This window comes from Pseudopodoces humilis, chromosome 5 (genome assembly GCF_049639895.1).
Source record: "Pseudopodoces humilis isolate 2021_Gansu_Grassland_sample_001 chromosome 5, ASM4963989v1, whole genome shotgun sequence".
Lineage (NCBI taxonomy): Eukaryota > Metazoa > Chordata > Aves > Passeriformes > Paridae > Pseudopodoces > Pseudopodoces humilis.
The window spans coordinates 29057270-29074930 of record NC_142204.1 but is presented as its reverse complement, the minus strand read 5'-3'; the positions used below and the strand labels follow the sequence as shown (position 1 = coordinate 29074930).

Genomic DNA, 17661 nt, shown 5'->3' with positions numbered 1-17661 from the left:
TTGCCTTGGGATGCAAATAACATGCGTATCTTTCCCTGTGGTATTTTCCACACCGTAATGTACCAGACAAAATTTTAAAAGGAAACGTTGCAGAGGTTAAGGCAGATTAATGACTTCCGTGATCTTAGAACAAAGAATAACATGATAGACTTATTTACGTTTAAAATGAAATCTCCTAGACAAATGATGGAGCTTTCCCCTCAATTAACTCAATTATTGTATCTTCAAGATGTTATCAAGCCGCTCTCTGAAAATGGAGGAAATGACGCTTGCCTGCTTGCATGCAGCAGCTACAAGGGAGGACAGCTTGATGCTGCCCCATGGGGCCAGCCTGCCTTGCACCAGCCTTCATGTAGCACCCACCTCCCACAGCCTGGGAACACAGGAGGGAAATGACTTCTCCAGCTGCATGCTAGACCATCTCAAATTGCACCATAAGCTGCAAGTGATGCCAAAACCGTTGTGGGTATTGGGGAAATAAATTCTGAGTTAGAAATCCCTTAATTGCCTGCCACTGAAGTGGCAAACCCCACTCTTTAAATAAAGTTGCTGGTTTGTTGAGTTTTAGTGCATATAAAGATACTTTAAAACATGATGGTCAAGTAAAATGTGAGGGCATTCAGCCTTGAAATTCAGAGCTGGAACTGCAAATTCTTGCCTTACAACACCTAAATGCTGGGTACAGGTGTTCCCAGCTGCATGGAGCATCTGCCTAATGGGTTTGCACAACCTTGCATTGATGGGATGAGCCATAAGGCTCCTCTGGGTCTTGGAGGGGAAGGAGGTTGTCACAAGGACATTCCTCCACATGTTAGTGGGGGAATGTCCCTTCCCCCCTGCAACTGCCAGGGTGCTAGCTACAAGTCAGTGCAGAAGACGAGGTCTGAGGTGGCTGCTGGTGGGAGGGATTGGCCAGGGGGAGCACGTGCAAAGCCGCAGTCCTACCAGAGTGCCGGAGTGCTGAGAAGCCCTGCTCATCCTCCCAGCCCCAGGTGGGCTCGCTGTCATTGAGCACTGCCTGGAAAGGAGGTGCTTCATTGTGCCAGGTCACATCTGAGCTGTTGAGGGGAAAGGAAGATGATTAGCCTTCCTCCAGGAGCCAGTGGAAAGGAGGGCCACTAGCAGCCCATCCTCCAGACACAATGTGACTGTCTTGATGATGGTAAATGCAAGAGGCAGTTTTGGAAGGTGAATGGGTTGAGTGTTGTCAGAGAGGATCATGGATCCATTTTGGGTTTAAAATACATTATAGGGATTAATATACCACGAATATCTTCAGTTTGGTAAAAAAAGCAACACGTCAGATTTGGAGAGTGGGGTATTATTAAAATGTGCTGTTTTCTAAAAGTCAGAGCTTGACTCCAAGCCACAGTCAACATAAGCTGAATTACAACAGCAAAATTAAGCCTTTTGTCTTCTCTCACTCAGATGTCCCTGAGGCCCACATTTGCTTGTGGAGAGGAAATGACTGTGAAGGTTATGGAAAACACTCGATACATTAGCACCAGCACTGAGAGCAAAAATTCCAGCATCGCTGGTGCCCTGCCATGGTGCGCCAGGTACCCAGGAAGCTACAGCCTCAGCTCCCACTCTATCCCCACTCCTTACCCATACCAAACCCCAAGGATTTCACACAATGGATACTTTTCAGCCTGCTTGCCACGTGTAAACAGAGCCTTCCCTGGCACTGAGATCACAGAGGTGTGGTGAGGTATGGTGAGACCCCCCCAACTCACCTGCTGCTGTGGCAGTCACCGGTGTGGGGGTCGCAGCTGCGGGCGCAGTCGCAGGGGCGGCAGCCGTAGGCACCGAAGCCCCAGTAGCCGGGGAGGCAGTGGTCACAGCGGGGCCCTGCCACGCCGGGCTTGCAGGGGCAGTCACCGCTGCTGGGGTCACAGAAGGTGCGGGGGCCCAGGGGGAGCACGGCCGATCCCACGGGGTGGCAGGAGCAAGCTGCAGCAGAGGGACACGGTGAGGGACAGAGCAGCTGTGAGCGCACAACCTCTGCATTGCAAAGCCGCAAGAGATGCCTGCAAAACCACCTCTCTGCCTAGGTGGGGTTTCTGGGCTTTTTTATCCCTCACCCAGAGAAATCTGAGCAGAGTCTCCCTTTGGAATCTGTAGAATTTTAACTTTTGTGAGCTAGTTTTTAATTAGTTAGCCTACCCTGATGTCGTGTCATGTTTTGCCAAACAGGCCTTTATTACTTTTCTTGCAGCATCTGGATTCTAATCCGGCCAAGCACCCAGGGATGTGCCTGCCTCACTGTGATGTTTAAGCAGCTGCGGGTGCTTCATTGCAAAAATGAATCAGAGCATAATTGCTTTTTAAAGTAATAACAACTGTCTTGCATCCAGGAGGTTAAAAAACCCCTCAGAACAGTCATTTTAATTAAAGTGAAGGCTGAGCAAAAAGTACCCCTCTGTCTGTGTCTGATTTTTAAAACCATCAATTAAAAACATTAGGAAAAAAGAATGAGAAAACTGACACTCAGAGATAGGCTTTTGCATATTCTCCAGGACACAGGTTTGCAGAGTGCACATCAGAAATGCCAGCTGCTCTCTTTTGTCCCTCACAGCCCCTTGCATCAGAACAATGCACTAGAAGTGTGCTGTGGTGCATGTGGTGGTGTGAAGTTTTCCTTACCTACTCCTTAGAGGCTTTTTTTACATAAACATAATTTATGTCTGTTACAAGGCTACTTTCCCCCAAAGATGTTAATGTTTTCAAAGAACAGAAATACATTTTTGAGCATAAGCCAAACCTCTGACTCTGTGGCCAGGTCAGCAGGCGATGCTGTGGCCCACAGAACCAGTAACTGCCTTGCTTGTGCTCTTCTTGCCCCAGGGTTTGGTTCTCTGACCAGGACATGGTACAGTCAGCCTTACACATTACAGCAAAAAATTCCCTGCTGAGAGACCTTTGCCCAAAGCTTCATTTACATAAAATTGAGTTTCCTGAGAAAATTATACCTGTAGGGAATACTTTCACTAAATTCTAATACCAATCTTTCTATTTTGCAACTGTGAAGGCAATAGAGCAGGAAAGCCACTACAGGCAACATATTTCTTTCTCTTAAAATACTTATTGCTGCACACTTACATTTAATTTTGCTCTGACAACATTTTTGTGGTTTCAGGAATCTGACATACCCAGAGTATAGTTTCAAAATATTAAAGGATAGATTAGTATTGGCAGTTAACTTAGAGGCGACTATGATTCCAACATCTTTGCCAAAGTAATCCCCAAAATTTCCCCACCCTTCCCACTCGCAAACAAATACAATTATATAAAATTAAAAGATTAGAAAGCCTCTCCACAAACTGTGTAAGTAGCTGCAGGCAGTGAACTCTGGTACCTTTAATAGCATAGTTTTCAACAGTGTGCACTGAGACTTGCATACCTTTCTCCTGAAGTCTGTGAAGTGTTTTACACCTGATACATATATCCAAATGCTCTCTTTTCCTACTAGATCAGGAGGGTATTTCTGGCATTCCTCAGGCCCTTCAGGGGAAATATCAGGCACTTAAGGCTCTTCTATTCCCCTCCAGTTAATGAGATAAACCCACTGCTCAGCCAGAGATTTGGTCCTGTTTTGGTCAGGTTTCAGCTGAATTTTACATATAACCCCATTGGGGTTGGAGCTTTTATGTTTTAGACAATTCTTTTACACACTTCTTTATTTCTAATATAAAATTTAACATCAGTAGCAACACTATGGTGAAGCATTAATATTAATTTTACAAAAGCTGTTATGAAAAAGAGCAGTAAACTCATTGGCTATCTAAAAGACAACTAAAAATGAGAATGTACTTGGCTGTACATTTTAATAAAAGCCACAAAGAGACGTGTTGTAAAGGCTGGTAATCTCTAACAGGCCTGCATATCCACTTCCATTGATTCCATCCTTCCTGGCTGCTCCTCAATGAGCCACCAAGGTGTCAATCTGCTTTCCAATGGTGGCTGGCAAATTGAAGGTTTCTACTCTTGTATTTTGGGTGAAGGCCCGGAATGACACTAAAGGGCATTAATCTGAATGGTTTGGGTGGCAAATTTTCAACACAGTGAATGTGATGGGCTGTGGTGGGAACTTGCTCAGCAATGCAGACATGAAGTGAAGCCCATTGCTGTGCACCAAAAGAGGCTCTAGAGCTCAAATGTGAGTGTGTTATACCACACTGGAAAGAAAAGCACAGAAAAAGGATGGAGTGCTTCCATACTATGGCAAGGGCAGGAGGGAAAATATTGCAGGACTGATTATCCAATGTTTGAAAGCTGGAGCTATTGGTCCCTCATGGCCAGCTGTGCTTTGCTGGGTTTAGATCCCATTTTCTTCCTTCACACAATCTGCACCTCACTGTAGTGAAGGCAGTAGGAGACCCACATCCAGGAAGGTGAGAGGAACAGCTGAGCAGCAGGAAAAGTAGCTACAGACAGTGTTGGATGGCATTTCATTGTGGATACACAGAAGTGTGTGTGTGTGAAGAAGTGTGAGGCTTCTGCACAGTGCCTGTCTCATGCGCCGTGGCTGCTTCACCAGGGAGGCTGGGAGTCTCCACAGCCAAGGCAGCTCCTGCGAGGGAAGGAACGGCTAGGCCTCATCCTTGGATCAAGAGAAGGCTTCCACAAGCTTGATCCTCTTGCTTTTTGATTTGTAAGCAGCATTGCTAAAAATGCCAATTTACCAGCCAGTACTACATAGCAGGAGTCTGCATGTGACTTTCCATGCAGAATATGAATTAACAGCTGCCTGTCCTGGCATTGCATGTGCTGACTGGGATGGAAAATCAGTGAGTGGGATGACAGCAGAACTGGATTTCCCTGCCCTGGATTGGTGATACTGTTGTGGTTTCCTCGGCTGCCAGCTAACCTTTGGAAATTACAAATATTTACCCTCAAAACCCTACAGTTAAAAAACAAAATAAACTTGGCAATTATAAAACTCGATTTTATTGTCTGCAATTGTATTGTACCTGAGGCTTAAAAACTCACAAGGATGGAAAGAAAAGGACTCATAGGTATGACAGGGGGAAAGAGTCATCAGATTGGTGTTTTAAACAGCAGAATGTTTCATTTTATCAGGTACACGCCTACTCCTGAACAAATATTATACACACTCTTTGCCTGCAAGAATCTTTAAAGTATCCTTAAAGATTATGGCTTAACAACTCCTTTATTTACTTTGACCTAGGTATTTTTAAATTTTCAGTGATTGAACAATAATGGTGTCTTGAGCCAAAAACAAGCAGGCAATGCCATGGCCTTCCCAAGAAAGAATAATAGAGCTCCACGCATGTCCCTTATTATTGCAGACCACGGCATGGTCCTTGGAAATGTTCCAGGCATAGGCTGCAATTGATCTTATACAATTTAATTTAACAGTCATTAGTCATTTTCTACGGCCCCGCAGCTGCTATGACCCCCGTGAGATGCTGGGTCCCTGGGTGCAGGGAGCATTCTCAGCAGCAGGAGACCAGAAGTGAAGAGGTGAAGGGGTCTTAGGGAGGAGTGCATTTGTGAGGGTTTGAAAAGCCCAGAGAGAAATCATCTGGGAGTTTGTAGTAACACGGTCTCCGAAAGGAAAGCATTCAGATAATCCTTGTATTTGTGGAATTCAGTTTGTGTTAGGAAAAGTTGTCTTCCTCAGATACTTGAGGGAGTATCATGCTCTGCAATTCATAAATGCAGAAAAAAAAAGTGTCATGAAGTAGATGTACTTAATGCAGAAGGTAAATAAATGTAAATTTTTTCTCACTATACTCAAGAGTATCTTACAGTTCTTGTTAAATATATGTTATCTTTGGCATTTAAACACCGTAGTTCATGAATATCTAGCAATCCATAAAGCTGGATTGTTGCATTAAAGAGTAATGGAGACACATTTTTTTTTAAATGTGGAAAGTAGAATGCCATGGGCCAGTGATTCAGAGATTAATGCAGAAAGCCAAGAGAACCAAGCACTGGCATATGTCAACAAAAATACCCATTAATCATCAAATATCCACAGCTTCCTCCGACTCATAGAGGCGGGGAGAAACTTTTTAATCAAGAACCCTAGAATTTGGCTAACACATAGTTAATGATGTGATGCACTGCCTGACTTCATTAGCAATGGTCTAACCTGCACACAGGCACGTGCACAGGGTTGGCAGGCTTCCCTTTGAGCTGGGGCTGCTTTGCAGCAATATGTCCTGAGACATCTTGTTTCCATCTGGCTTTGCAAGGGAGGAGGCTCTGTGCTGGCCAGCCCAAGAGGTGCCACTTGACTTCCTCTTGGACCCCCCTACAAACAGCCACAGATTATGGACTGGGAATTCTGGCACAAGGACAAGCCTACAATGAGTCCCTCGTGAAACTCCATCCTCCCAATGGACTGAATGAGGTGACGAAGGAGGTAGAAGCCATTTTTACTGCTTCCAAAGTGAACAGTGGTGTTTTTACGTATCAGAAAACCACACTCAACCCAGTTCCAAAGCTTCACTTGTTCAATGGCCTCAGAAGAGTGCATATTCTTCCCTGAAGAGAGCTGGCATGTAAAGAATATCAGGAATTCCAACCCTAGCAAAGGTACCAGAACCACAGTATAATGATGTTTCAGAGCTTGAGGGTGTCATGCAGCATTTATTTCAGTCTTCAATCCTGCACTATCTACCAGCAGTCAATTAATACTATTTGTTCTTTTTTTAATTAGCAAGGATGAATCCATGAGTTAGAAAAAAACATATAGCTTCTGCTTTGGGTCTAAATGCAAGACTTAAACTTGTTTTTTTCCTAATGAGACTCCAAAAGTTCATTGCCTAAGTTCTGGCAATAATTAAGAAGGGAAAGTATCTGATGTTACAGAGGAGACTCAGAACTTTGATGAATACAAGTAGGTAATGGAACTTTTTAAAGTCATTAAATTCACTGTTTAAAAGAAATTATTGTGTACATACTACAGCAGTGAAGTAATTATTTACACAAGCAATGGAGAACTGTGGTCAATTCTGTTTCCATAAAGAGAACCAGGGTGGTAAAACAGGCAGTTCAGCTGTTGCTGCCCCTCCTTGCAATGAGTGAAAGGTGGAGAGGAGGAACACACCTGCAACAGACTGGTGGGGCTGCCGGGAATCTCACGAGGATAATATGCAGCAAGGGAGCAGGACAAAAGCAGATGTTCCCCACCAGACTCAAAGAACAAACTGAAACCTCACACACCCTCCCAGCCTGGGGTGCAGCTCCCCACCGCAGGAGGGTTCCCTCTTCCTTTACATGCAGGTACTTCTCCTTGAGAGGGGAGAGATGTGCTCAGTGTCTCCTCAAAGGACACAGGCAGGGTGTCAGCTGGATTTCTTTCTGTCACTTGTGAAGGTCCCCCTCATAGTAAGTGAGTCAGCAAGGAGAAACGTGGTGAAGCCGGCTGTAGGCTCAGGGAGGAGGGCATGCCTGCACCCCATATTTAGCTGGCCAGTATAACGTTCTCAGCATAATTTGGGGATCTGGAGTCCCCCCATGGTGAGTCACCATCCTCACAGTGGCCCCTGGGGAGTGTGGCTTTTGGATTGCTTCTTTGCTTGGGAAAGATTTAATTTCACATGTGCCTGAATAATTGCTTTTAGTCTTGCCTCCTCAGTGTCCCACCTTCTGGAATATCACTTAACTTGTTTTCCTGCCTGTCCTTCCATACCCACCTGCTGCTGCTGCGAACACAAACTGGTGGGCGACGCTATTTGTCAGCTGCACCCCTGCTGGCTGAGGAACCTGATTCTGAGGTTACAACAATCACCAAACAAGGAGAACATGAAAACAAGATGCAGCTTTTCCTCTCCAAAAATAGCAGTAGGAGAAAGTAAATGAATCATCTCTCTTCCCCTGCCCTCAGGCTAGAGGGATTCTTGGGACAGATTTGTCGACAGCATCTGCAAACTTTCACCCTGCAAATATCACCACTGCTCTTTGCAAGTAGTATCACAAAGAGGATTCAAAGAGCTCCCTGTCCTTCACTGAAGCAAGAAGATTGCTCCAAGGAGGGGCAAGAAGATGTCACCTTTTGTTTGACACTTTCCCACTGGAGAAGTACAAGGTCACTACTGACTTACGTTTGCAGGCGTCTGGGGCAGAGAAGGGCTTCCTGAGGTCGCGGTAGAAGCCCAGCTTGCAGCGCTGGCAGTGCTGCCCCTCCGTGTTGTGCTGACAGTTGTCACAGACGCCGCCACTGCGATTGCCCGACGCCAGCCACGCATCCATGTCAAAATGACAAGTGTCAGCATGCCCATTACACTTGCATGCTGAGGCAAAGCCAAAGGGAACAGAAAGACTCATTAAGGCAGTGAAAGATGCTGATTTATAGAAAAGAGATACAAATACTCAAACTGTGTTTTGGAATGGGGACTTGACCTGTTACTCATTCAAATGCATGAAGTATCACTACATTTTCATCCGTACTTTCCAACCTCTGTATAATATTTAAGAAAGAGTATTTTCTTTAAATCTTCTGTTTCCAATACAGGTTTTCCACTACAAGGACAGCCACAGGTAGTCAGGCCAGAAGAGAGACCCACATTGGTCCTGCTGAGGAAGGGTCCTTCCCTCCCAGTCTTAGAAATCAGCACTGCCCTATACAACATCTGCCATGAGAGTGCTGTCAGGATCTTCCCTGCAGCTGATGGAGGAAAAAGGCAGGTGGAGGAGAGGTGTGTGAGAGAGGACAAGCATCCTTAGGATTCCCCTGCCTCCAGCACTCACCCTAAGCGTCCTTCCTGGCAAAACTGATCTTCAAACCTCTAGAGCCCACCCTCAGTGGCTGCTCCCACCCTCAGTGCCCAGGGGTGAGCAGAGCCCACATTCAGCAACAGAAAGTCATAGCTCCTGCACAGGAGCTTGTCAGTGGCGTCCATGGAGAGGACAAATCCTGTCCCCTTGTCACCTCCAAGCTACCCTGGCAGGCTGCAGTTTGCCCACAGCAGCAGACCTCATCCCCAGGAGATGCACTTGGGTCCCAGAGAAAGGCCAAACCAACAGACATCATGGTTTCATGAGGATTTCCAAGTGAGGGGCTGTGCAAACAGGGCTGTCTGTCCCTGCCACACAAATGTGTGGTGGGTGCTGGGCAGGGCCGTGGCAGTCACTCTTCACTCACTGAGCTGCTCAGAAAGCACCTCCCCACCACCCTGGGATGTGCTGCCTCTTGGACACATGGGAGACAGGCACACATGGAGGGAGCTTTTCCCTCTGGCAGAGGATCTGGAGACACTGTTCCTGCTGGCTACTTACACTGACACTCTTTGGGGGCTCCGGTTTTGCCGTCAGCAGCCTGCCAAGGCTGGTCGTTGTAGAGCGGGGCACAGTGCTGGCAGTGGGACCCTGCGGTGTTGTGCTTGCACATGCATTTCCCATGCACCTAGTAGGGGAAAGAGAGCAAGGATCACCCACAGCAAAGGCCAGAGTCTCCAGGGCACAAGCCCACACACAGGAAATAGCATGCCAGCTACATGCTATTGCACTGACTAGAAGGAGGGATATAGCATGACGTCCATTCCAGCCAATGCTGGAATATTTGCCCAATATTCTGTAGTTACACTTTCAGTTAGATTAGTATGTGTAGATCTGCATGTCATTGCATAAAGAATTCCCAGGAGAGATTAAAAAAAATGCCAGGATTCAAAGCATCCTTGGGAAAGACTGTAAAACTTTTCTCTTTTCCTCTCTCATAATTATGAATACATCTTTGCAATACTGCAGGAATAGCACCTACAATCGCAGCACCCAGCTCTGTGTGCCCAGCTGTCTCCAGCACAAGTAAATATGAGAAAAAAGAAAATCATCCCCCTGAAAGATAACTATCTACCCATCCTAGGCAGAATTTTTGCCCCACAAAGGAAAAGTCAAGGATAGCACAAGGCCCATGACTGACTATACTCGGACATGCTCATGACAGATAATTTAACAGCTAGACAGGCCAGTGTAAGGGAGTAATTAGAGATGAAAAGCCAGCACAGCACACTTGATGCCAGCTGCCCTGTCAGTCGCTGGCATTACTCACCCTGTTGGCAAATGCAAAGAAAACAGGATGTAGCCAAAGGGCACGAGCAGCCCGGCAGTGCCTGGATGCAACAAGATCAAGTTCTGCAGCAGCAAGGCTCTGCTGGCAAGACTGAAGGCCCTGCCTTTTCCCATGGAGCATGGCAGGTAGCTACCTACTGTAGCTATTTTGATATGTGCCTGTGCTTGCAGCTTTACTCTGCTCCACATTTTGCTTTTAAATGCATGGTTTGGCTTCTCCCGCTGCTCATGACTGAGCTGGGGGTCTCAGTCTGCCCTGCCAGCGTGGCCCTGTGCTCATGCCACAAGCTGGCCATGAAACCAACGGAGCTGCACCAGCTGCCGGCTGCTTTTGGCATCCAGAGGAGCACAGGGTGGTTGGGGTGCCTGGTGATCCGGCCTGGAGCTGGGGCATGGCTTTAACTGCTACTGGAAACTGCTGCCTTCCACACAGTTTAACTTGTGGTTTTACAAGTGTGCTGTTCCTAACTGCATGACTTGCTGCCAAGACTGCCACAAAAAGGTTCCTGTGAAAAGCCTGAACAGTAAACAAAACAGAAGAGGACCTTGAACATGTTGTAAACAGCTTCTGCTTGTTACATATTGCATACACACACACACCCACCACACACACTCCTGGCTATTGATGACTTTCTGATTTACTCATTTTTAATGAATAGATTTCAGCTGCTATCTCACAGGAGTCAAATGCAACCAATACAGATAAAATTTCAAAACTGACCTGGAAAGTCCTTCAAAGACTTTTACGCAGAAATGAAAATAGCAAGATCTTTCAAAAACTTCTTGAATTCATTCCTGCCCTATTAAAATGTGAGATCATCAAAAAATACAGAACAGGAACTGGGCTTTGTAAGCAATGAATAGGTACAGATGAAGTCAGAATGCACAAGCATCTAAACTAAAGTGAAAATACTAAGCTAATTGTTTTCTGTGCAAAAGTCTTTGAAGGACTTTCCAGATACTACTTGGTCTGTCTGGCTTACCATATTGATATAATCTTAAATGTGTGTTAATGAGAATGAGAAGTAAATATAGAAAAGAAACAACAAATTTGCAGAGGGTATATGTAGTTCTCAAAGTGTGTCTTGTGTTTTCATATTTGTATTTTTGCTACCACCAACAAAATGTTCTTCAAACTCTCAGATACCTCCCTCTCCTAAATTACCACTCGTTAATAAATTTCTCTCATATTTTTTAGGCAATCTCTTCACACACATTTAAAAGCATACACACCTGCATGGAAACAGAAGATGACTAAACCTGTACTGGTCATCTTCTGGTGGTTTTGATGGTGTCCTAACTCTTTGATGTCACTTTTGGTAGGAGTTTCTTGCAAGCCCTTTGGCCATTGAGTGGTTAGGACTAGACATGTTGTACTAGCCTGAACCACATCTGTGGCAAGAGACATTCTTCAGAAATCCTTCCTCACAGGCCTGTCCCAGCTGTAAAGGTGTAAGAGAGACCCACCAGACCCAGGACATACATGATCAGGAAGGGAAGGTGACTGGAAGGAGTTGAAGGGTGCCATAGTCAAAATCAGGAGGTCCTTTGGTGCTTTTGCAATCATGATGCCAAAGTGAGAAGGACATGGGAGAAGAATTGCAAACAAAAATTGTCTCAGACATGGGGACACTTGGGATTACTGTGGAAATGTGTGTGCCCACTTTCTGTGCCCACAGCCTGTAGCCTCACCCTCCAAATTCACTTTGCTCCTTGCCAAATCCACACAAAGAATCAGTGGGGACCCAATCAATCATCCAGAGGCTGCTCAACATTAATAATCCAAAAACTCATCTGAAACTCAGCAGCATCTCAGAAACCCTCTATGGATTAAACATCCCAAGACATCAGCAGAGAGTAAGGCAAAATGCTCCACCAAGGAGCATTCATGGTTCCAAAGAGCAAGAGCTGTGATTTTCTGAAAGCCCAAGTACTGTATAATAGAGCGTGCTGCATTGCTAGAATAAAGGAAGGTGGGTGAAAATAAAACAGAATAGGATGGGTATCCCAAGAGTTTGCCGTGCCACCATTAATTTGGCATGCAGAACTAATAAGTAAACCACTGAATAGCTGGGCACCAACATGTTAATATTAATCTGTACGTGAACTCTAAGGAAAGAAGTTGTATATAATTAAAAATCTGTTGCAGCAATAGAAGGCTTGTGGTCTTTCATGCTGTGGCAAGGAGAACTGCAAAAGAGCCAAGTCAGAGATGATGCAAATCAAGCCAGCTGGTGTTTATCTAGATAGACTCAGAGGCAGAGCATGGCATTGATCATACTCCTGGTATCGATTGCTTGTAAAGGTGCCATGCACCTGGGAGAAAGGAAACAAATGATCTGGCTGAAAAGCTTAAAAAATAACACAATAGCACGATTCTGACGTCTGCGTAAAGGCAAGAGTGGGACCAGCACAGAGGCCCTGTAGGCTTGGGCTCCTGCCTGACTCAGTGGGTGCTGAGCTCCTGGGCCAGGAGGAACACGTTCCCCATTCTCATCATACGGGTGCTGTGTTGCAGTGTCCTCTCCTCAGGGTTTATCACAACCAGCCTCCATCAGCTGCTCCCTCCCAAGCGCAGATCCCGCTGTGGATCCCTCTGCCCACCTGGGCAGGGCCGAGCATGGCTGTTCAGTAACCCAGCCTGCAATGCACCCTTTGCAAACCTCTGTGCTGAGCTTTTGTCTGTGCTGTCCCAGTTCTGACCCTGCCCTGCCTTTATAGCACTGCTGCTTAATCGGGCTGAGAAAACTTTGCCTCTCCCAAGGTCCCCTCAGGTCTTATCGTGGCCCCAAGCCCTCTCAGCCAGGCAGAGCATGAGGTGCAGACCCACTAATGAAGAAGCTAAAGAGCTAAATGGGCAAACAAACCAAGGGAGCAGAGGGAAACAGAGTCTTTAACAGCTTGCTTCTCAGTACAACCGTTTAGTTAGTACCTTCTTTTCCATATTCCTTTTTCACAGAAGTTTAATGAAAAGTCAGACCTAAGTGATTAAAAAATCTTGCCTCAGGCTGATGTATTTGGTATCTTAGAATAGCATTACAATGAATACCACCCAAAAGAACTCTGCTTTAAAATGTTCCTCCGACCTAGCTTTATCCCACTGAAGAAAATATCTTCTTTCTTTTACATAATTCCAGCATGACAGCAAACATTTTCATGCATTGGAAACAGCAAAAAAGGTGGATACTAGCAAGCCCTTTCTTGCAGCCCATAGGTAGACATGCAGGTTTTTTAGTTATAAAGAAATACTGTGAGAGCAAGAAATACAAGAGGTATAGGACAAGAAGGGGTAATACAAGGAGAAGTGGCAGCAGGTGAAAAACAGCCAACAGACTGTCTACACTGGGCAAAATGAATGTCTGTAAGAGCTGTAGGAGGGCCACTTGCAAGACTGGTCTGCCATGCAAATACCCTGTCATGCCACAGAGCAGCTGGGAGATGGGGCTGAGAAACCAGCCCAGCAGCTCTGCTGAGACAAAAGTAGTCTGGGGAAATGATGTACCTGGCCTTCAGGATTTCTCCAGCATCTCAGCACCTTTCTGAAGGCAGAATGTGATCCCTGTGCATTGACAGGAAAAGAGCACATATTTTCTTCCCTTTGCATTCACCTCAGCTTATAGTTAGCTGTAAGGCATACCCACTAGGGTCATTATGGAGCATCACTAAGTACACAAACACAATTCCCAGTATGTCTCACTCCTTTAAGCATTCACACGGCTCCTGACTCATTTAAGCAGCAAGGCCTTCTTATAACATTTTTCATTTTGTCATGGGTTCTTTATATCCCAGTTCACTTTCACACTGTTCCCCTTCTTAGCTTGACAGCCCCATCGCAACGTCAGTCATTAGAGGGCACAATGCAAACACTGTTACAAAAGTTGCCTTCTGTAAGATAAACGAGCGACTGATTTCTCTATACAAAGACAGTTGCTAGGGCATGCTTCCTTCCAGAGCCTTTTGTTGCCAAATTATAACCTTCCAGTGCTTCCTTTCAGATTACAAATACATAGGGCTTTTTCTCTAGTTGAATCCTATAAAATCCTTTTCCCCATATTTATCATGTTAGGCAGTGACAAAGACTGTTGCACTGGAGGAAAAAAGCTTTCAGTCACCTGTTATGAATTGATTTATATTGTAAGAACTCACCCACTATATGGAGTCCAACACAAATGCACACTAAAAGAAAATCAGTGTCCCAAAGACCTGATAGCTTAAACAGTCTAAATAGCTGGGAGGGGCAACTGCTTTTAATAGAATTTCCTTTTGGAAATGCTAAAATTGTATTTTTTTTTCTTTTTTTTCTTTCTTTTTTTTTTTTAGCTTTTATGGAAAACAGGCATGATACTAGCCTAAGGGAAAATGGCAGCATTCACACTGAGTCTCTAACCATAGCTTTTAAACTGTGTTGTGCTTGAACTGCTGTGCCAGTTTTAGAACCAATGCCTACTGGTGGCTGACAGCATGCAGGGAGGTATTCTTTTCCCAAAGCACCAGACAACCAAATTTATGCATGAGAAAATTCTCATATCCTATCTTGTTCTTGTGAAAGAATACAAAGCTTGTTGTCCAGGGTGTGGGGGCTGTGTGGTGGGTTTTTTTAATTCCTGGTACAATAGGCTTCTGTCAGCGTTGCTCTGGAAGACCTTGAACATCCTTTGATGTCAGTAGCATGATAACAATTTATAACAGCCACTGGGTTGGCCACATGGGAAGTGGGGGGGAATATTCACCCGGCCTAACTACACAGAGGTGCTTTAGCCAAGTATCTTAGTCTACCCAGGATCTCGACCTTCATAACTATGGAAGAAGCCTGGAGAGATTGGCTGGCTAACCTGCAGGAATCTCTATTCAGGGAGGGCCAAGGAGTCTCTGAGATGGATGAACTCCAGCTCTCACCTTGAGACAGAATTGCACAGCCCAGGTGAGGTATCTCTGGGCTTGCTTTGCCCACTTTGGAGTCCTAAATTGCAAGATCCTACTTATCTCCAGGCTAGCACAACACTTGCCTCTCCTCTTACAAGCCACTTGCCATAGCTGCAAGCAGGCCACAGGGATGCTTCAGCTGGTAAGAGGTCAGGCATGCAGTGCAATGGCTCAATGTGCAGAGCTACTGGCAAAGGGTGAGGAGCTCCTCTGCCACAGATCAGAGGAAAATAATAGTTTTCTCATGGCCACTGAAGATCAGGAGGGATCTCCTAAATATGTGAATTTGTTTGTTTGCTCATATTTGTGGTTTGCCATGTGATACAGCTCACAAAGTGATCAACTGCTTAGCATGGTATGGTAGGAGGTCTCTTTGTACATGCATTATCTTTTCCTGAGTATGCACTGGGCTGTTCCTGATGAGATTTGGGAAGTGACCCTTTGAATAAATTTGAGAGAACTGGGAAAGAGAGAAAGTGCATCTGTATCAAACTTGTCTCTGTATCAACAGCTGTCTGTTTGTACACTGTACACAAGTGTACAAAAAGGGACAGTCAGGATCATACTACCCATGAGGAGCAGCCCTTGCCATCCTAGGAAGGCAACCAGGTCTTCTCTGTAGCCTTCCTGGGGAGCTCATGGAAATATACCTTCCACTAGAGCAGAAGTTCCAACTGTATATTCAGAATTCAGCTAAAGGCTGACATGGCATTTCTGACACTCAAACAAAACCAGAGTTTTCCTACACAAATTCCATTCTCTTTTAGGATAAAGGCTAGGTGGGGGAATTGCCAGAAGGAGAGGAGCATCATGGAGAGTTTTGTAGCTAAACAGTGATGAGGGCACAGAAACAAATCTCTTATCAGACTCTATAAAGTTGAACTTTGGCTCAGACAGATTGCAGATTGCAGAGGTTTCCCCACCCCAGAAAATGAAGCTAGAGGTGCTTCTGCCAGGGCAGAAGGAGCCCATCTTTGTTCATGAAGCCACCCTGTTTGCATCCCAACCCCACACCCTGAGGGTATCCCAGGTAAGTATTATCTCATGGCCAAGTGGACTTGTAGCCTCACTTCAGCCACTCACAATATTTGCCATCAAAACTGTCACCTTCTCAACTCAAATAATTGCCAAGATCTCAAGAAAAAAATACATCCAATGTGAGGAATCTTGTGGTAGCAAGCTGGGCCCATGTCCCAAATGACCATCCTGGCCCCTTGGGTCAGGATCCTGCACCAAACCTGCCAGAGCAGCAGCCCCCAGCATTCTCACATACCCGTGCCCTTTTGTCAGATTGAGTCTGGGTGAGGTGCCAATCTTCTGGTCACTTTGTGAGATCTGGCTGAGACCTGGCAGCTGTGCCCAGTGCTGCTGGGATAGCCCAGCTTACTGCTCAGAGTAGCCCAAGAGAAAAATAAATATATCACATCTCGGTCTTCTGCTGGCCAAGCAGGGACTGAAACTAAGGCTGCAGTTAGGATTTTGTCTGTAGGCTGAGAAAAAAGTGTGGGGTTAAGAAAACTTGCACATAGATTTTTTGGAAAAGTTGTTTGTTTTTTTTACTAAATGATCTTAATCATGCTTATATTTTGATGTTAACTCTCTGTCTTAGAGGATATTCTTCAGGAGTGCCTTTATCTAAACAAGCATAAAAACAGAGCCAGATTTTATAATCATATTGTGAAATGATACTGTGTTTCCCTGCTTTTGTTGTCCTCAGTTTTATACTATTAAAATTATTATTGGTAGATAGAGTTACATAACGACTATACTGAAGTCTCCATCTCCCTCTTGAATGACTAGTCATAATTCTTTAGAATTATATTTGCTGTGAGTTTTTCAAATGTAGAAAAATGCTCCCTCTCTGAAATCCTACTCTGTTTTCAGAAGTTTTCTGACTTCTCCCACCTAAACAGCCACAGACATCGCAATCTTTCGTCCCTTTTCATTCCCATGTGTGATGAATTCTTTGTATCACCTTGGAAATAATTCTCTCTTCCAATCTTGACACAATGCACTGGCAAACCCTGGGATGGGTTGCATAAGGTGGGTGCCACTGCAATCCCCAGATAGCAATAGTCTCATGGCACAGGAGTCTGGCATGGACTAGGCTCAGCCAAAACTGCCCCAGCTCTATGATGGAAAAAGTGGTATTGGGAGAGGAAAACTCTTACCATGCCTTGGCTGTCCCTGCAAACCATGGGGTTATGTCACCCCTACACAGGCACATCCCTGACGAGGCATGCAGGATGAGGCGTAAGTAAAACACAGTACGACACAGCAAAATGAGTCAGCCTCACTGTGGAAACGTCACCTTTGGGACTCCTGCCACATAAACATTTATAACCGGAGTTGAATTTCCCCCTCGGGGCCAACGCAAGGGTTTGTTGCTATTTCTTGCTCTGTTTTCAGTGTGATTTTGGCACTTGTTTCCTTCCCACAGCACTGCCTGTTACCTGCACACCATGGCTGCCACACGCTGTAGCTGTACTGGAAGCCTATTTGGCTGCAGGCTCTGTTACAGCTCTCAGTGGTGCTCCAGGGCATGCTTCCATGCAATTGTATCCCACCAAAATAATCCTGAGCAAACAGCTCCTTTCAAAGATTTCACTCAGGGGACATCTGTGGAAAGCAGAGCAGCACTACTTGAAACACTCTTATCAATCACAGTGCCGCATGCTTTCAAACTGGTATATTTTC

At 45.3% G+C, this 17661-nt stretch overlaps 1 protein-coding gene across 4 annotated transcripts in view; it reads right to left on the bottom strand.

Moving 5' to 3' along the window:
- Nucleotides 1-17661, bottom strand: part of NTN4 (netrin 4) — a 49021-nt gene that overhangs the window by 9839 nt on the left and 21521 nt on the right. For all 4 annotated transcript variants that reach the window (XM_088055258.1, XM_088055256.1, XM_088055257.1 and 1 more), the window contains 4 exons: nucleotides 9253-9379; nucleotides 8079-8267; nucleotides 1737-1953; nucleotides 946-1058 (listed from right to left, as the gene is read on the bottom strand). In XM_088055258.1, the coding sequence (XP_087911384.1) occupies nucleotides 946-1058; nucleotides 1737-1953; nucleotides 8079-8267; nucleotides 9253-9379 (646 nt within the window). The remainder of the gene's footprint in view (nucleotides 1-945; nucleotides 1059-1736; nucleotides 1954-8078; nucleotides 8268-9252; nucleotides 9380-17661) is intronic.